Source organism: Cloeon dipterum, chromosome X (assembly GCF_949628265.1).
Source record: "Cloeon dipterum chromosome X, ieCloDipt1.1, whole genome shotgun sequence".
Classification (NCBI taxonomy): domain Eukaryota; kingdom Metazoa; phylum Arthropoda; class Insecta; order Ephemeroptera; family Baetidae; genus Cloeon; species Cloeon dipterum.
Genome location: NC_088790.1, coordinates 23,827,551 through 23,845,108, shown reverse-complemented (window position 1 = coordinate 23,845,108; position 17,558 = coordinate 23,827,551). Strand labels below are relative to the sequence as shown.

At 37.3% G+C, this 17,558-nt stretch overlaps 1 protein-coding gene across 1 annotated transcript; it reads left to right on the top strand.

Moving 5' to 3' along the window:
- Nucleotides 1-757: 757 nt before the first annotated feature.
- slou (slouch) lies at nt 758-14,080 on the top strand. The gene is made up of 2 exons (XM_065496296.1): nt 758-1,178; nt 12,973-14,080. Exons 1-2 carry the CDS (start codon nt 779-781, stop codon nt 13,557-13,559), a joined length of 987 nt encoding a protein of 328 aa, XP_065352368.1. The 5' UTR covers nt 758-778; the 3' UTR covers nt 13,560-14,080.
- The last annotated feature ends 3,478 nt before the right edge of the window (nt 14,081-17,558 follow it).

Here is a 17,558-nt window from a genome sequence, read left to right as displayed (position 1 = left end):
GACGTGTATTCATTGGTAGTTTAGTTGTTTTTAAAATAAAAAAGTAGATGACTTCTTTGATTTTAGGAAAAAAGGTCAATCAATAATTATGTTTTGATTAAGTAATTCGTATTTATAAATCAGTCTGAAGTCTGTGCCGTAATAAGAGCCAATGACCTTTTTTGTGTTGTTTTTATCGTCACACGCGAACAGAGAAAGAGGAGAAACAGTCCTTAAATTTAATTTATAGCTGTTAATCTCTTTAAAACATCGCAAATTTTGCTTTAATTAACACAATGGAAAAAATCCCATTTGAATGTTGATTTTAATTTAAATTATGCAACCTGGGCAGCATTTGTGCGCAAAAAATTGCCTACTCTCCTTTTCTTTATTTTGAAAAATAAAAAAAACCCAACGTCGGGGAGGCTACTGAGAGCTGTGCAAGAGCGTTTAAAGCAACAACGCTAACTCTTCAATTAATTATTCTCGGGACAAGAAGGCAGGCGCAGCAGTCCGGGCCTGGGCTAATGAGATAAATCCGTCGGGTCCAGCGTGCTTGAGAGATCGATATGCACAAACCCGCTGTTAATATATTTGCACATCATTTAGCCGGCCGAGCAGGGTTGTCGGGCGGGGGGTGGGGGCAGGGGAGGGGGTTATAATAATTTAATTAAGGCTGGAGCGGGAAGCAATCGCGGCGGCCCCGCCCCCCGGCCAATGGGATGCGCGGCGTGCGGGGCCACGCCCCCGTTGATGGCCGCCCTCGGAGCGTTGCGAGTGTGTCGGGGCGTCAGTGTGGATGCGAGAGCGGCGCCGAGTGAGTGGAATGCAGCGGCTCGTCTGCCCCAGGGCGCTGATGGCCTTCCCCGACGAGCCCCGCAAGCCCCTGTGGGCCGCCGACCCGTGCAGCTCGGACGCCGACTCGGAGGTGCTGGACGTCGGACACGACGACGACGAGGACGCCATGGACCTCAGCCGCCGCGGCCTCTCGGACGAGGATGAGGACGCGCGCACGTCGCCGCCTCCGCCGCCGCAGCAGCAACTCTGCAATAAGCCGCCTCCGAACGCCTCCTCCGCCGCCAGCAGCCGCCTCGCCTTCTCCGTGGAAAACATTCTCGACCCCACAAAGTTCACCGGACGGGCCCTCTGCTGGAAGCCCCTCGGACACCCCGACGACGACCTCTCCTCCAGTGATCTCGGTTAGTTTTTTTGAATTTTTATTTTTCATAACAATTAAAAGCAAAAGTAAATTTTAAAATACGAAAATAAACTAGAAAATTATCACTTTCCTCTCATTTTGTAATTAAAATTAAAATCTAAAAAGATGGAAATAATGGAAACGGACGACGCATTTTTTTATCTAGGGGTTTCGGATTTTTTTTTCGAAAGTTTGAATGCAGAATTAATACTAAATGCCACCATGGAAGCTTCCACTGTCTCAGCTCACGAGAAAGCTGTAAATTGTCCAATCCAATTGTTGCCTGATTAAAGGAAACATAATTTAAATCCTGCTCACAGTAAATAGTTTTCTGAATCACAAGAGCCTGAAGTTACTTTACTCAGAAAAGTTAGGCGTTCTACCAAGAACCACCATGTCAAAGAAAAGAGGAAGGAAGCGACCAGATTCTGAATGATTGATCTTTAGTCTTAATTGATTTCAAATATTGACACGTTGTAATTTGTAATATAAAACTACGAATTGATCATAATTGCTCTCTGAATTTATATTAATTAAGCACTAAACAGCTTAACGCGTCTCCATTAATTCTATTATTTATGCCAATACTAAATTTCTTGTTTATAGACTTTTATAAAAGGATATAAATTCTCTACTCGGACAATTTCCAATTCATTCTTTTGTTATTTATAAGCTAGTCTGTTTTTTTATTTCATAAATTCCCTCACTGGTAAAAATTGATTCATTGGCGGGCAAATTTGAGCTGAAATTCCATATTTTTTACTTTTTAATATCGTATTTTCAATAAGGAGACAGCACGGATCCGATTTTCTCGGAAAATTCAGCGATATTATGGCTCAAAATGTTTTTTAATAAAACTCAAAATTATTATGCTATTCAAAACATCGCCATTGCCTTTGGATTTGCGGCTTGAACAAATATTGAATACGATTTAAATCTCATAAAAAATTCCCACAGGCGGATTTTTATTTATTTTTTGCATTAAATGCTTTATACAAGATGAATAAGGTCTTCTATTTTTCCAATTTATAATGAAAAAAAACTAAGATCAAGCAGCGCAGGATTGGAATTTCCGTACCTTTCTTGGATTTTTCATAAAACAAAATTGGCAACGAAAATCAAATTCCTGAAATTAAAAAAAAAATCAGCGCTGGAGCCGTTCATAATTTTAAATTTCATTTAACTTAATATTTATTTTCTGTGTACCCTTTACTGATCACTTCATTTGAAATCCTCCTTTTTGATGTCAAAAATTTCCCACCCTTAATTTAAAGAAATTTTAAAGTTTGCATTAGTTTAATTAAAAAATACTATACCACTAATCCTTATTAAATTCTCATAGAGAAACTATAATCTTTGTGCTAAAAATGTAAATAATCTTCCTAATAAAAGAAATTGGCTCTTAACAAATTATAAAGATGTTAACTGATTATATGAATTATTAGACCCGATTTAATTTCCAAATCTTACTTACAAATTAAGTATCAGGAGGCCGCATAAATTTAACGTGAAAATGCGATATTCTCGTCCAATTTTATTCGCTCTATTGAAAAGCTACACGCGTTGGCGAGCAAAAAAGAAAATTTCCGCATGAGCAAGTTGGATTTGATTATTTGTTTGCGGCCAAGCGCAACGTATACGCGGCTTCCGAATCCATGCGATCAAAAATTTAAGCTCTTCGGGGAGAAAAAGGAAAGAAATTGATTCGCTGGTGGAATTTTATTGGCGTGTTTGTCTAGCGCACACACGCAGCACACGCACGCAGAGAGGCCGCAATTACAATTTCACGCCTGCTAGAGTTGGCCAGGCATTGTGGATTGCGCGTGAATGTGCGTGAAATGAGCACTAAGTAGAGAACACAAAGCGCCTATTGTGTGCTTCATCATAATAAACAGCACGTCATCATCGCAACACAGCCGCCGCCACGGCATCGCATTATGCGTCCTGACCGCGCGCACATTTAATATGAGCAAATATATGTTGAGCTAATTATCGCATTATGTGCACGCCGAGGTGTCAAATTTATAGGTATAATATTGGATTTGGGAAATTAACTCTATCACAAAATTCTTGGACGAGGAGATGAAACATTGTTTTTAAATTGAATTAAAAAGGGGATAAGTTATCTTATTTAAAAATTTTAAATCGTTAGCAGTAATTTCTGTACGTCAGGAGTTTCTAGTTCTTGATTGCTATTTTAATTTAGGGAGTTCAGTAAAATTAATACATTTGAAAACAAATGTCACGTTTAATGAAACTGTGAAGAATCGAAACAAAAAAGAGACTCGTGTTTTTAATTGAATTTTATATAAATATATAGGCAAAAAACACTGTAAAAAAGATAGACCGCACTTAAATATTCTATTCCAAAAATTTATAGCGAAAATTTCATCCCCATTTATTAAATTAAATTTAAATAGTAAAAAATTTAGACATGACTAAAAATAAAATAATTTATTTTGGTCGATTTTTGGACAAAAATAGTTCATTTTGGCATGGGATAAATATATAGAATTGATTCATTTCAAGTCTGCGTTACCAGAATAATATTTAAAAAAACTAACTGCATAGCACTGTAGCCCTAAGTGTTAAAATATACTTAATAGATGTTAAACTCATTGAATTTTATTTTATTTTTATCCTTTAATCTACAGAAAAAAATATAAGTGCTTGCCAATATGAACGTCAGCCTGAAATTCATTTTTTAATTTTATTTATGGTTCAAACCGGTTCGAACTGAGAGTTTTAGACGTTTTTTTATAAAAAATATAGTATGGTATTCAACGATTTTTTTCGTTGCGTTTACTGATTAAATGACACTTTTGCCCACAAAAATGCGATGGAAAAATATTTTAAATTATTAGACTTTAAAAGCAACCTTTTTACTTGAATTTGAATATTTTTATTCCCCTTCCAAACTGCTAAATTGTAGTGTGATACTTCTTGTCTTTGTATGTGAATTGAACGCCACGTTTTGTTGTAATTTCTTAACTCTTGTTTGGCTTTTTTTAAAATTATTTTTACATGCCATCAAATCGGACATGGCATGAATTTTTTTCCATGTTGGTAAATTATTTACAATGCATGAAAGTAGCAACAACTGCTGGATTTCTACCCAAAAGAGATCAAAATTGAAAAAATACGTCTTAATATAGCATAAAACCAACTTTCGTCTGTGAAAAGAAATTATTAATTAAAATTTAATAACATTTCGGGCTTAAAACTCCACCAAAAATTCAAATCGTGAGAGAAAAGTCTAGCTGCGACAAGTATGTATAATGTTCACTTTTCCTCAGACTTTTAGCCGATATATTTATACATATAATGTTTCGACGCTTTTAGACGGTGTCGACAATTTTATAGGATTATGGTCTGAAGTGCTATTTTGATGGTCCTGCATCCGATTGGAAGCTCACTCGACTGTCTCAATTTCCCAGCCCCTAAAGATCAGCTTTACCACACTTTTTATCTCTGATAATTCCCCCTTAAAATATTTAGTTTAAAATCAAGAAATTTTAAACGCGCATCAATTCATTTTGCGTAAAAGTTTTTGGCTGAGGCTAATTTTTGCAACATCAAAAGAAATTAAAAGTGGAAGCGAGACAATTAGCGAAACAAGCAGCATTTGTTCGAGTTAAATTCAGTATTTAACGAGCACGCATTCCTGAATTAACCGGCCAATTAAAGTGGATTTCGATTATAGTGGCGGCTTTGAAACAGATCCTGCTGTGCGCTGACGATTTCCTCGGCACGGCCACGGCAACGACGCCGTTAGTCAATGAAGGATGTTCAAAAATATAAGCGTGCGTCGAGTGTCGTATATCTCTCAGCGACACTTCTTCATCTCAGCACTAAAACTAAGAGGGCAATTTGTCAGACCGCCAACTAGCTTTGAGGTTTGCCTGCGTATATACGTTTGCGCGTTTGCTCCCTTCTGGTCCCGGCACCGCTAGTCGCGCACCGCTCAATTTAAAGAATCTTTTCATCTCGTTGAAAAGATAATATTCTGCGCTGAAAAGCGGAATTGTCGAGTTTAGAAATTAGTTCGAATAGTTAAAATGCATGTATTTGGTTCTAGTCTTTTCCAAGTTTAAAAACCGAAAAATCTCGTTTCCGTTCCTGTTTATGTGGATTTGTTAAATTAATAATTTCTCCTTTTGTTTAAGAACTAAATTTATAACAAGTTCGCGCGTCTTGACGCTTTAAATTGAAATTTGAAACATCTGGCCGTTTTTTTAATTTTTATGTCTGAAACGGTCTGAAATATAGTTTTTTGGGGGTTAGAAGATGGAAACGAACCACTACAGATATATTAAAGATTTCTGGACCAAAGAAAATGGCTTTATTCAATAAGGGATTCTCCAGCCGTCTTGGTATTGTCTGCGAGTGAAGCGGGCAGTGGAGGAGGAGCGAGCGAGCGGACGAAATAACACACCCCCTCCACTCGTCGAGGCAAACAACACACATTCCCCCGATTCTCCGCTTTTCTCGCTACTCCAGCCGGCTGGAGGGACAAATTGACAGACGCTTGTGATTGGCTGGCTCCTAAAATTGCCTAAAAACCCAGCCACCAGCCTAATTGAATGCGCAGATGGAATCAAATCTAATTCTCTCGCGTACTTGGCTTGAAATAATTATTGTCATTTTCTAATTTAATTATTTTTTAATAATTCAGAATTGTTTTGGGCTAAACTCTTAAAGAATATATCTTTAAATAAAGGAGATTTCACTGCTTAGGGATGGAGCTATAAATTAGTATTTACATTTTAAAATGTTTAAAAATTTAAAAAAATTCTGAAAGTGCTTCATTTCAACTTTAGAAGGTTTTTGTCTGAGGATCAAAATTATCAACCAAGTTTTTTTAAAGGTAAAAACATGTTGACGGTAATTTTGGCACTGTATGAACACCCTTGAAATAATTCCTTCAACAGAACTATAATGATAAATTGTTTATATTTTTAGCCAACTTCAACCACAAATAACTCAGAGATTAAGTGAAAAATCAAAGTTAAAAATAGATTTCTCAATGGATTGAATTTTTTCGTTTTTTTTAACCAATTTTTGGGGTGGTTTTCATTGAAAACCAGCCAATAATTCGGCTGAATCGGCTGGACTTGTAACTGTAATAATAAATAAATTAGGCTCACTGATAGATGCATTTTACAATTTTATTCATAAAGAAAATAAAAATCTTTTTGATCTCAAATCAAAGCAGAAATTTTAATTTTGGAGAGGAGCAGAGGGGCGACGTCGCGGCTGGCAGCCATACGGTCACGTCTCAATCCTCGGCGTGTTTTTAATGCTGTTCGGCCCTTTGAGCGAGCGTGCGGAATAATTTATGTTGCCGCCGCCACTAATTGAAATGCCCAACTAGAAAATAACCGCTTTGAGTAGATGATTGACGACCATGTGTTCGCGTTTAAATGGCCGCTCTTCCTTAATTTGTGACCACGGCTCAGCAAAAACAAACGTTTCGCTCATTTGAAATTTTTCACTCGGGCCGAGCGCGCGCAGAAAAAGTGACGCGTGAGCCGCACAAGATGACTCAACGAGCACCAGAGAAATTAGACGCTATTTTCAGGCGCTGTCACTCAACCCGCTTGCCACTTTTTATTGTTTAATTACCCCGCCAGGCTTGTAGAGCTATTTAATTAAGCTCCGCGCACACCACATGTGACAACATCAAGCAGTCTCGCCTCGGAATTATTTCAATGGCCCGCTCTTTAATTCTTAATTCTCTGCTGAAGGAATCTTAGAACTGATTTAATTCAAACTAGCACCCTCGTATATACACCGCAATCCAATGGTGAATGAGAAATTGAGAGTTTAAAAATAAATTAAATAAAACTGCAAGGATAATATTTGCTGATTTACTTTTTTATAAAAACCTTTAGGGTATTTGTTTAATTGGTTCTTTTATTGTAACTCTATAGTCATTCGTACTGTGAAATAAATATTTTCATAATATATGCTGGAAAGGTGCGAGTAAGTGGGAAAGCTCTCGCAATCCTCCCAAATCCGAATGGACTTGTCATAACAATACAAAGGAAGAGTCACACGTAGGCACGTCAGCCCACTTTCAACCCCAAACATCGCTCGGATTCTCATAAATATATAGCCAATTTTCAATTATTTTATTTTTGGAAACATGAAGATCTGCAAGAATTTTATATAAATGAAATTTTAACTCAGCTTTCAGGATGTGTAGAGTTTTTATGATGATATTTATTAGCAAAGTGAAAATATAGGATATATATATATGAAAATATAGGAATGGATGCTGGAGGTGGAGTTTGTTGCTTTTTATATAACAGTAAAAAATAGTAATAACACATGGTGTATCACAGTTCTTGCACAAATGTGTAGAGTATTTTGTTTTGCTTTTTTTAAATTATGTTTAAAAATAGAGAAAGATAAAAACCTTTCAGGTTAATATTTAATTTAATACATGAAAAGTAAAAGTAACCCATTTTAATCAATTAATGTGAATAAATTTTTTCTTAATATCAAACTAGGAATAGTGTTATCCAATTTTCAAAGCTCCGTTCATTCACCAAATTTATTCGATTCACATTACTTTAGGCTACAAAAGAAAGATTCAACTCCAACTCACACGTGTAGAATAATTGTATTTTTGAGGATTGGATCATAGCCAAAAATTTAGACAAGTTTTGCCGTTTCCGAGCATAAATCGTGACATCTCCCCGAAAGCAAATAAATTAAGACCAATTTCGGTTGAAATGGGCTGTGAATTTTAGAGTGCATTTGCGTTTGAATTAGTCGGTTTGACATTTTGACTTATATTTTTTCTAAACTAAATATTTGTATCAAAGAAAATTAAGTACGCTTTCCGCCTCTCTTATTTGTTTTAATTGAGTGCTTTTTAATCGTAAAAAGGCTATATTAAAATCAAGCCCGAGCCTTCTTCTGATGGTGTTGGCAGTTTTAAATGGTTTCAAAAATGGTTCAAATGACTAAAAATTGCATGACTTCTATTATTATTACTCTTTTTATGGGCTCGCAACGATTTGAAGCTCAGAAAAGCACAATCAATCCCAAAAAGTAAGCGAAATCTTTACATTTAAAATGCTTGTTCCTATTTAAATGTTGCAAAATCACATTTTTTTTCTAATTTAACTCAGCTGACAAATTTCTAAATCATTTTTTAAGGATATTTTTATTTTAGAGTTAATTATTTTCGTAAATTTTTCACATATCCGCAAACTGATATGTCGTGTAGATTTTAGAGAAAATTATGTTGTACTAAAAATGTAACAAGAATATGAAATTTAATTAAAGCTTTACCCTTAAAGCCACAAATTACTAAAGGACAAATCTCGAGGGATACATAGTAGATCATTTTAATAGAGCTGCCAGAACTGCGCATATGTTTATAGTAGGTCCCAAAAATAGAATATTTGAATACTCGATCTGCATTGGAAAATTTTCATCAGGTGTTTCTATACCTCTACTTAAATCACTGAAAGTAAAAAATGTTCTGAAAAATGTGGGAAAATTCAAGTTAATTTTCCTTGTTTTGTTGGAAAGTGGATTGGTAGTGGGTGAATATAAATTTCCAGGAAAAATTAAAAGCGACATTTTTTGCCTAAAACAAAATCTATATGCTTTGGAAATTGTGCTGCGGTGCCTGAAATTACCCAGTGTGAGCATTTTTTTACTCTCTGGACACCACATAGCTGTTTTTTCCGTCCTTTTCTAATTATTCCTCTATATTTGTGTATTTAAACAGAGCGAAAGGCTATCAGAAATCAATACGAGGTGTGTTGTGCGGTGTGGCATTTAATATATCCTGTTGCGTCGGCGGCTATTTCGGCAACACGGAATTCACAGGTGATTAATTGCCACCAATTTCCGAAATCAATAAAGCAGCCGAGCCGGACTCTGGTTCGGTGTGCAAACATACAATCCGAGAGAGCGAGGAAAAAAAGAGAGAGAGAGAGGCTTGGCCAGGGGGATGGTCGGCTGAATTAATTGGCGTTGCGGAGGCGGTCGAGTCTCTGCGGACCGGTGTTTGCGATGGATGCTGGATGGCCTCTAATAAGCGTAATGTATGTCCTCCATTACTGCGATTGCACAAACAGAGCCGACTGCTGACTGAGAGAGAGCGAGAGAGAGAGAGAGAGAGAGAGAGAGAGAGAGAGAGAGAGAGAGAAAAGGGCGCGCGCGTGCGGTTTGCTGGCAGGCCCTTGAGTAAACATTCACCACACGCTTGGCAAATTAATTCATCTGCATGTAATCGATACTGCCGGCCGGCCCCGTGCTTTGCCTGCCTGCCCGGCATGCCAACCCCCCGCTTGCGGCCGCGCGCGCGTCTCCATTATAATTAATTTAACAACTCGTTCGCTATTTGTTTAGATGTCCAAACAGCAGCCACGCGGCCACCCGGCGCTGATTGTGAGTGAGCCAAAGCCATTCCCTCTCTCCCTCCCCCCGAACCCACCACTTTTACTCGCCGCGCGTTTAGCCAAATGCCTCTTAATTAACTAATATGCTATTTTTCCTGTTGCTTTGCGGTTATTGCCAAGGAGCTGCTTCTCTTGATTCAAATCAAAATTAATATTCACACTGGATTTGTACTGAAAAAATACCGATCTTTTCCTCAAAATAAAGATTCTCTGAAAATTGTAAAGAGTTTAAAATTTTTCGCCGTTTAAATTTCTGGGAGAATCGGTTCCATTTTTTTTTTATTCAAATGAAGCGCTGAACACTATCTCATTGTTGAAATTTATGATTTATTTCGCCAGGAGAGAAATTTAGCTCATTTTCTGGAAAGCACAAAAAATAAAGACAAAAATTAGATTTTCTTGATGGATAATTTCCCGGCATGACCAGGATAAAAATGCTAATTCCTGAAAAATCCTTGTTGCCAATGCATGAACTCGTCTCTTAGGATTCAGTTGATGCCAATAAAATTGATTTAAGTAGCAGTGTACATTTTTGAGAAAATTGGCTGCAAAGTTTACGCTTTTCACACGGCGAGGACGCTGTCTCCTTACTTGAAATCCTATTTTATTTTTCAATAAAAAGTTTCCCTAAAACGTCTCCTACACTGTTTGATAGATCTCGACAGGAGGAATCGAAATCTGCGAAGAAAATATTGTGTAAAAGCGCTGTAAATTTTGAATTTTTACTGTAGCAAGGTCCATTTTTGATTATTGCAAATTGTAGAGCGCATTTTTTATCGATCGACTGCTTATTGCAACCAACAATTCAAATAGTTTTCAATTGTTGCCCTGTATCAATCCACTTTAGTAAAATTAAAATCACAAAATATAGCGAAATCCAGATCAATTCCGAATCACTATAAATAGTGAGTTATCCTATTTTAATTTATCTCAATCCTCAACGATGATTGTTTAAAGGCTGGTTATTACCGAAAATTTATGGATAATAATAATACACTCATGAACAGGACAGTCTTCGAGTCAATTAACATAAATATCCTGGAAGTAGTGTGGCGAGTGGTGGGATTAACAGCAAACTTTTCTGCTATTTTCATCATGAGTTTCAGCCAGTTCATCGCTTTATTAATGTTGACTCGTATGGAAAAATAAAACTGCGAATTGAATTGGAATTAAGGGTGAAAAACTAAAGCTTAATAATTGTATTAAATGCTGGTAGAATTTTAAGAGCTAATTTGACAGTTTCAAAACTGTTTTTAGACTGTTGGAAAAGCTTTAAAATAAAATATAAAAATATGACTCCATTTGAAAATTATTTAAAATTCAACCATCCGCCGCCTAAAATTACGCGGCTGAGATAGTTTTAATCGAATAGTCATTCGACATTTTTTCAGAAAAAAGACGATCGTCTGAACTGTACAGACCTAATCTTCCTTCAGTTAAAAAAATCACAGAGAAACAAACAGGTGTACAGGTACCGACCGCATAAACACAAAACTGCCATGCGCACGTTTCGTCCCTTTGTGCTTGTTTATACACAAAAATATTACCGTGTTGAACTCACGAAGAAAAGGAAAACAGTGACAAAGGGAAAAGTTGCTAATTCGAGCCGCGCAAGTTGCTTTTCACCGCAAACGCACGAGCCAATTACACGACGGGCGGGTTAAACAAAGCGAGAATGGGAGGCAAGGCATCAGGCGCCGCGAGCAAGACATAATAAGTTTAAGAGCTAATGAGCAGGCTGGCGGGCCTGGCATTATTCATGCGGAAGACCGAATTAAAACACTTAGTACAATTGCGTGGCAAATTAGAATAGGGTGCTGCGCTGGTAATTAGTGTGCGCGGCGGCGGCGGCGGCAGCGATAAGTTTATGCGCGGCGCAACCGCAACACATCCCGATTGACAGCAAACAGCGCCAGAGTGTGGGGGTTGTTCCTCCTCCTCCGCCGCCACCGCCGCCTCCGCCAGCCAACCCCTGCTAACTTGAAATAAATGGGGATGATGGAGGTAATGCATTGTGCGCGCTCAAAGAGAGGGTAAACGCTCAAAACGAGAGAGCGGCAGCAACAGCAGCGCCTCCGGAACAAACCAAGCTTGTAATTTGACACCCCCGTCCTCCTCTCTCTCTCACGGAGTAAGAGAGAGAGCTCTCTCTTGAGATGACGACCAGGATGATTATTATTGTAAGGCTTTATTGCCGCTTGTCTGGCAGTCACTTACACGACCGCAGCAAACGCGCTTTCCGCGCCTACTCTCTGATTTATTTCCCTATTATAAATCCCGATTTTACGCATTTTGCTCTGTACGTGTGCGTGCGTTATAATAAGGCCGGGGTTTTGATCAAGCAGAGCTTTGACGAGAATGGTAAAGCATTCTCATCTTTTTCATTTCAAGGCAATACTTTTCGAGTTTATTCCAATGGAACTAAATCTTTGATCAGTCCTTAAATTGCGTCGTAACATATATACAATCGAAGCTGGGATCAAAATCGATTTAAATCAATGGAAAATAAAAATTTAATGTAATAATGCTATTCTCCATTAAATGAGGTACATTTTGGCTATCTCAAATTCAGACATTTTTTCCCTTTTATATGCCCAGATCTTTTTAATAAATTTCACATGATTTTTGCAGGTTGGACTTTTTTTACCTGATATTTACCAATTTCTTGCGCATGAATTGCAAGATGTTACCATTTCCCCTAGTGAAATTTTCAAATTTGCAGTCGGAGTGGTCAAAATTTCTTTTACTGTGCCGGTTATTTCTTCAAAATAAATATCTTCCGTCTCAATTTCTCCAAAAGTTTCTCTCTGGCAATTTTTCATGTCGAGAGGCTATGAAAAAATAGTTAGAAAATTATTAAAAACACATGCAAACGTTGCCCGCAAGAAAATATGGTAAAAATTGTAAAAAAAAACAGGGTTTACCACTGCACTACATTTTTTTAAATGCGGGACCTTGGATTTTTGTGACCTTGACCTTAGACCTATGAAGTTGATCTGCATTTGAAAGTTGTTAAGTATTAAATATTTTAAAAACCAAAAATTTTATATCCCAATAAACCAGCAAAATTTGAAAATCACCCGAAAAAAATGTAAAAGCCTGTAAAATTGGTAATTTATGGAATTTTGACCAGAAATTTTCAGATGGGCTGAATAGGTCCAGTAAGAGAATTTCATCAAAATCCGAGACCTTTTTTGCAAACCAAAATTAAGTGCCTATATTCATAAAGTCTGGAGCCTGTATTTTTATAGATAATTTTATTACAAACTAAATATTGGTTTCCCTTTTATTTACATACTAAAATAATTCAGGACAACCTTGTTATAAAATTGACCTCATATTAAAGTATGTTTATTTTGTTTGTTTTAGGGAAAGACGGCGGTTCAGGAGACGAGGACGGAACGCGCGAGGGGGGCAGCGACGACGAGAGCGTGGACGAGGCGACGCACAAGTTCGGAAGCCGCAAGAAGTGCAAAAGCGGCGGCAGTTGCGGCAGCACCGACGGTGGGGGCGGGGGTGGAGGCGGCGGGGGCGGCGGTGGCTCCAAGTCCGTGGGGAGCGGGGGCGGGAAGCCGCGTCGGGCGCGGACGGCGTTCACGTATGAGCAGCTGGTGGCGCTCGAGAACAAATTCAAGACGACGCGCTACCTGTCCGTGTGCGAGCGGCTCAACCTGGCGCTGTCCCTGAGCCTGACCGAAACTCAGGTCAAAATCTGGTTCCAGAACCGCCGCACCAAGTGGAAAAAGCAAAATCCGGGCATGGACGTGAACAGCCCGACGGTGCCGCCGCCGTCCGCCGGCGCCCCGGGCGGCGCCGGCGGCGCCGCAGGACTGCCTTACTCCGGCGGCGGCGCCTACTCGAGCCTGCTCTACGCCGGACACTACCCCGCCGCCGCCACCTACTCGCAGTACCCCTACTTCCTCGCCGGACACCCCTCCCTCGGTCCGTCCACGTGATGACGGGCCCCCCTGTAAAAAGTGTTTCTTGACTCTCGCGTCGCGCGGAACCAGTTTATAATTGTAACTGTGATTGTGATCTAAAATTATATCAATGACTCACTCGCCCTGCTAGAGACAGTTGCTGGAGCACGTTTCATTCGATTGCCAGAGGTATGCACTCTGCGGGATTGGAAAAAAACTAAAACACTCGTTTCGGATCTAAGTTGGAAATTAAAATGATTACAAAAATTAGCAATTATTATGGAGATTTTACTGGTCAAGAGGATTGGGAATTTTTATCGGATTGTGCGTTTGGTTTACTTCTAGATGCCAAATCAGTATGAATCACGCAATTCTAAAGACATATATTGAGCCACATTTAAAAATCGACTAAAACTAAAACTGGCCTCATTGAAAACAAAGTTATTTTTAGATGGTGCGCATTAATTATAAAAGATAATCAAATTTCAGGCGCATCGTAGACTATTAATTGAAATCAATTTCAAAACGAAGCTTTTAATTTTATTTTCCATATGTATACACATATAATTTTTATTTTTTTATTAAATATTGTTGGACTGTTAATGAAATATTTAGAGTAAGTAAAATTGTCAGGTTTTCTGGGGTATACAGCTAATTAATCAATTACTTTTTTCAGTATTTATGTAAAATACCCAGGGATTTCGGTCAAACAGCTGTTCTTTTTGCAGCATGGAAAATCTTAAATTGCTATCACAAGCAGAAAATGGTTAATTAAAACAGTCCTAATAGGCTTTACATAGTCGATAACCAGTTTAAATTTATTAACCCTCTATTATGTACTGATCAATTTTGTGTGTATAAAATCTATAAAATAATAAAATTATTTTTTAATATTTATTAACTTAGTTTCTTGAGCTTTTTGAAACAATTATACAGATGTGATTTTTCCTATTTCATTTTCAAAAGCTTTGATCAGTTCAAATTAACTTTTTTTCTAATATGAGCATATATATATATGTATATAGAGGTCGAATTTAAATTTCATTTTTAAATCAAAATCGGATACTTCAGTAGGTTCACAAGCTTTTCTTATTGTCAGTCAGAAAATGACTGAATAAAATAGTCAGAAAAACAACTGGTCAATTTTGGCATAGCAGTTTTTTCAGCTTACAAATCCAACAAAATTTAAAAAAAAAAAATAATCATACAACAAGTAAAATGTGATTTCCAGCATTGAAAATTAGAAGCGGATAAAATAGTCAAATCTTAACGATTGAATAAATTTTTATTACCTCAACAGGTTTCATAAGCAACTGTTAATTTGAAATTAAAACATTTTAAATGTTATGTCCATTTGTTTTATCTGACTTCGCAAGACGATTTTAGTGTGATTCATATAAGTTTCAAAGTCGTGTATTTCGTGCTCATTTGGTATGTCTAAAAGTACATCAGCGATATACGGACAGAAAAAATTAGCTGGCCGTCTAGAATTTCCACCTCCAAAAAATGTCAATTAACACCCTCGTCAGTTCCAATCTCGCAGAACAGAAAGTCCTTTGTAAAAGAGGAATTGTTTGTACATAGAAGAAGGAAAGCAGAAGTGGCACACACTCATTTAATTTTTAGAAAAGTGAGACGGACGCTCGTTTTCAACCCAAAGGACCAACAAACAGTTCACCTGAGATAATTTAGTTTGCTCTTATAATTAATGTAAATAAGTCTACGACCGCGCGTATCAATTTTTTGTAAAGACGAAAATACCTCAAAACCGAACAGGACAATTCTCAAGTGTGCGGGAAAATAACGCGAATACGATATGTTCTTGTGTGTAAAACTGGACTATTATTGTTGTAAATAATACGGAAAACGCGGAAATAAAAAGTTATTGGTGTAATAATCTGATAAATCCTTTGGCTTTTATTCTACGCACAAATCCACACAAAAAGACGAACATATGGATAAAAAAAATGATGCAAAATTAGTTATTTTTTCAAATTAAGATATAAATTGCTTAAATATTATTTAGACTCGAAATAAACTGGCAGGAAATTTACATATGAAATTTGGTGGAGTAAATATTAGTCAAACTTGAAAATTTCCGGTGAAATTCCATGAATTGCCTATTTTACAGGAGCTTTAACTTTGCAACTCTATGGGAAAAGTCATTTTAATCAGAAAATTAACTTTAATTGTGTTTGTGTTTGGAGAGGTTAATAAATAAAATTTCTTCTGGTTTTGCCAAAAATATTTTCCCAGGTCAAAGGACAAAGGACAAGGTCACAAAATCCCGCAATCTAAAGAAGACATTTTAATTCAAAAATTATTTCTGAAATTAAATTATATATTTTAAATAATTTAAAGCTTATTCAAGCAGTTTCAAAAGAGGCTTATTAAATGGCTTCACATGCATGTTTCATATTCATTGGACGGTCCCGTGACGATTTAAAGTTCGATTTTTTAAAAATTAAACTGCCATTTGAGATTTTCTCTCCTCATCCACACATATAAATCACGAAAATTATTAAATTATTAATTAAATTTTTTAATCAAAACAAAATATGCTAAATAACGGGGAAGATATTTTCAGACTTAATTTTACACATCAGACGCGATTCTATAAAATAAAATTGCAATGACTTGAGGTCGCAAGCAGATTCTGTATTCTCGGAGACTTGAAAGGGAGAGAGCATAATGGAGCGAACAATGAGGATGACCGAGTAGTAAATGCAGAAAGAGAGTCCTTACGTTCTCTCTCTCGTGTTGCGTTCAATCGTTTACGCGCGGCGGCGGCGGCGGCAAGTCCCCAGGGCCGGTAATTTCCGCCTGATAAGCTTAATAGTTCTTTGTTGTGTACGCCGGCGAGCGAGCTATATATATATATAGCGATCGAGTGAGAACCATGTGCGATTCTCCTCTCTCGCTCGCATAGGAGCAGCGCAGCAGTTATCAATCTGGCGTCCCAGGGGCTGACGCTGACACCGTAGCCCCGCTTTAGCGCCAGATTAGGCAGACGCTTGCATTTCAAATTAATGCAGCTGCCACTCTTCTTCTTCTCCTCCTCTCCTAGCTCCTATCTCTCGCCTGCACCCCGCGCGCGCGTCTCCGTTCCGTCGTTATTAATCGGGCCGCGACGCGCGAACGAGTTAATAAAGCACCCAATTACTCGGCGCCTCTGCCGCGATATGCGCGGGAGTGCGATGAGCCGCATTTATACACCGTCCTCGTTCATATGTTGATGGGCTTTATTGCTGCAGTTGAAGCTACCTGTTTCCTCAAGCCACCCAATCGCAATTCACAACGCACGCGGAATAAACATCGCAAAAGGGGATGATTAATAATTGTTTTTTAGGGAAACAAACAGACCAACAATCGAATAAGTTTAAGAAATTCTTTTGTTAGAATTAAAAAAATAAAATCTCTATATTTTACTATATTTTTTAAGGTAAACTTAACAGAAAATTTATCTTTACACGTGAAACGATATTTAAAAATTAGGAAAAGGTAAGAATTTCCCAGGTTGCCGTTTAATTTTTTGAGAAAATCGGCTCAAAATCTTAAGACTGCAGACTAATCGAGCAGAAATTGTCTCCTAAATGGAATTCAAGAGATTTATATTTCTCCAGTCTGGGATTTTTTTTAATTCCCTCATTGGATATAATAGATTGCGACGAGAAGGGATCAAAATCATTTAATTTTTCGAGAAAACCCTGAAATTTAATTGTTCGTCGATCCTGATTTTATTATTGCACATTTTAGAGTTAAACTGTAGCTAAATTTCACAAACAATATACTCAAATGAACTATATTCTTTGGTCAACGAACTGAAAAAAATGTATACACTACATCCGATCGTAGCATTACCAATAATTTCATTTTTAAATTGCATTAAACTGAAAATGTGCATTTCTTCTATATATAGTTTAAAAACGTTAGAGCTTATATTTTGAAGGGTTTTATATTGTATATTATCCATGGCCGTAAATTAAAATAATCATAAAACAAAAATAAAATTTAATACCTTGTTTTAAATAGCTT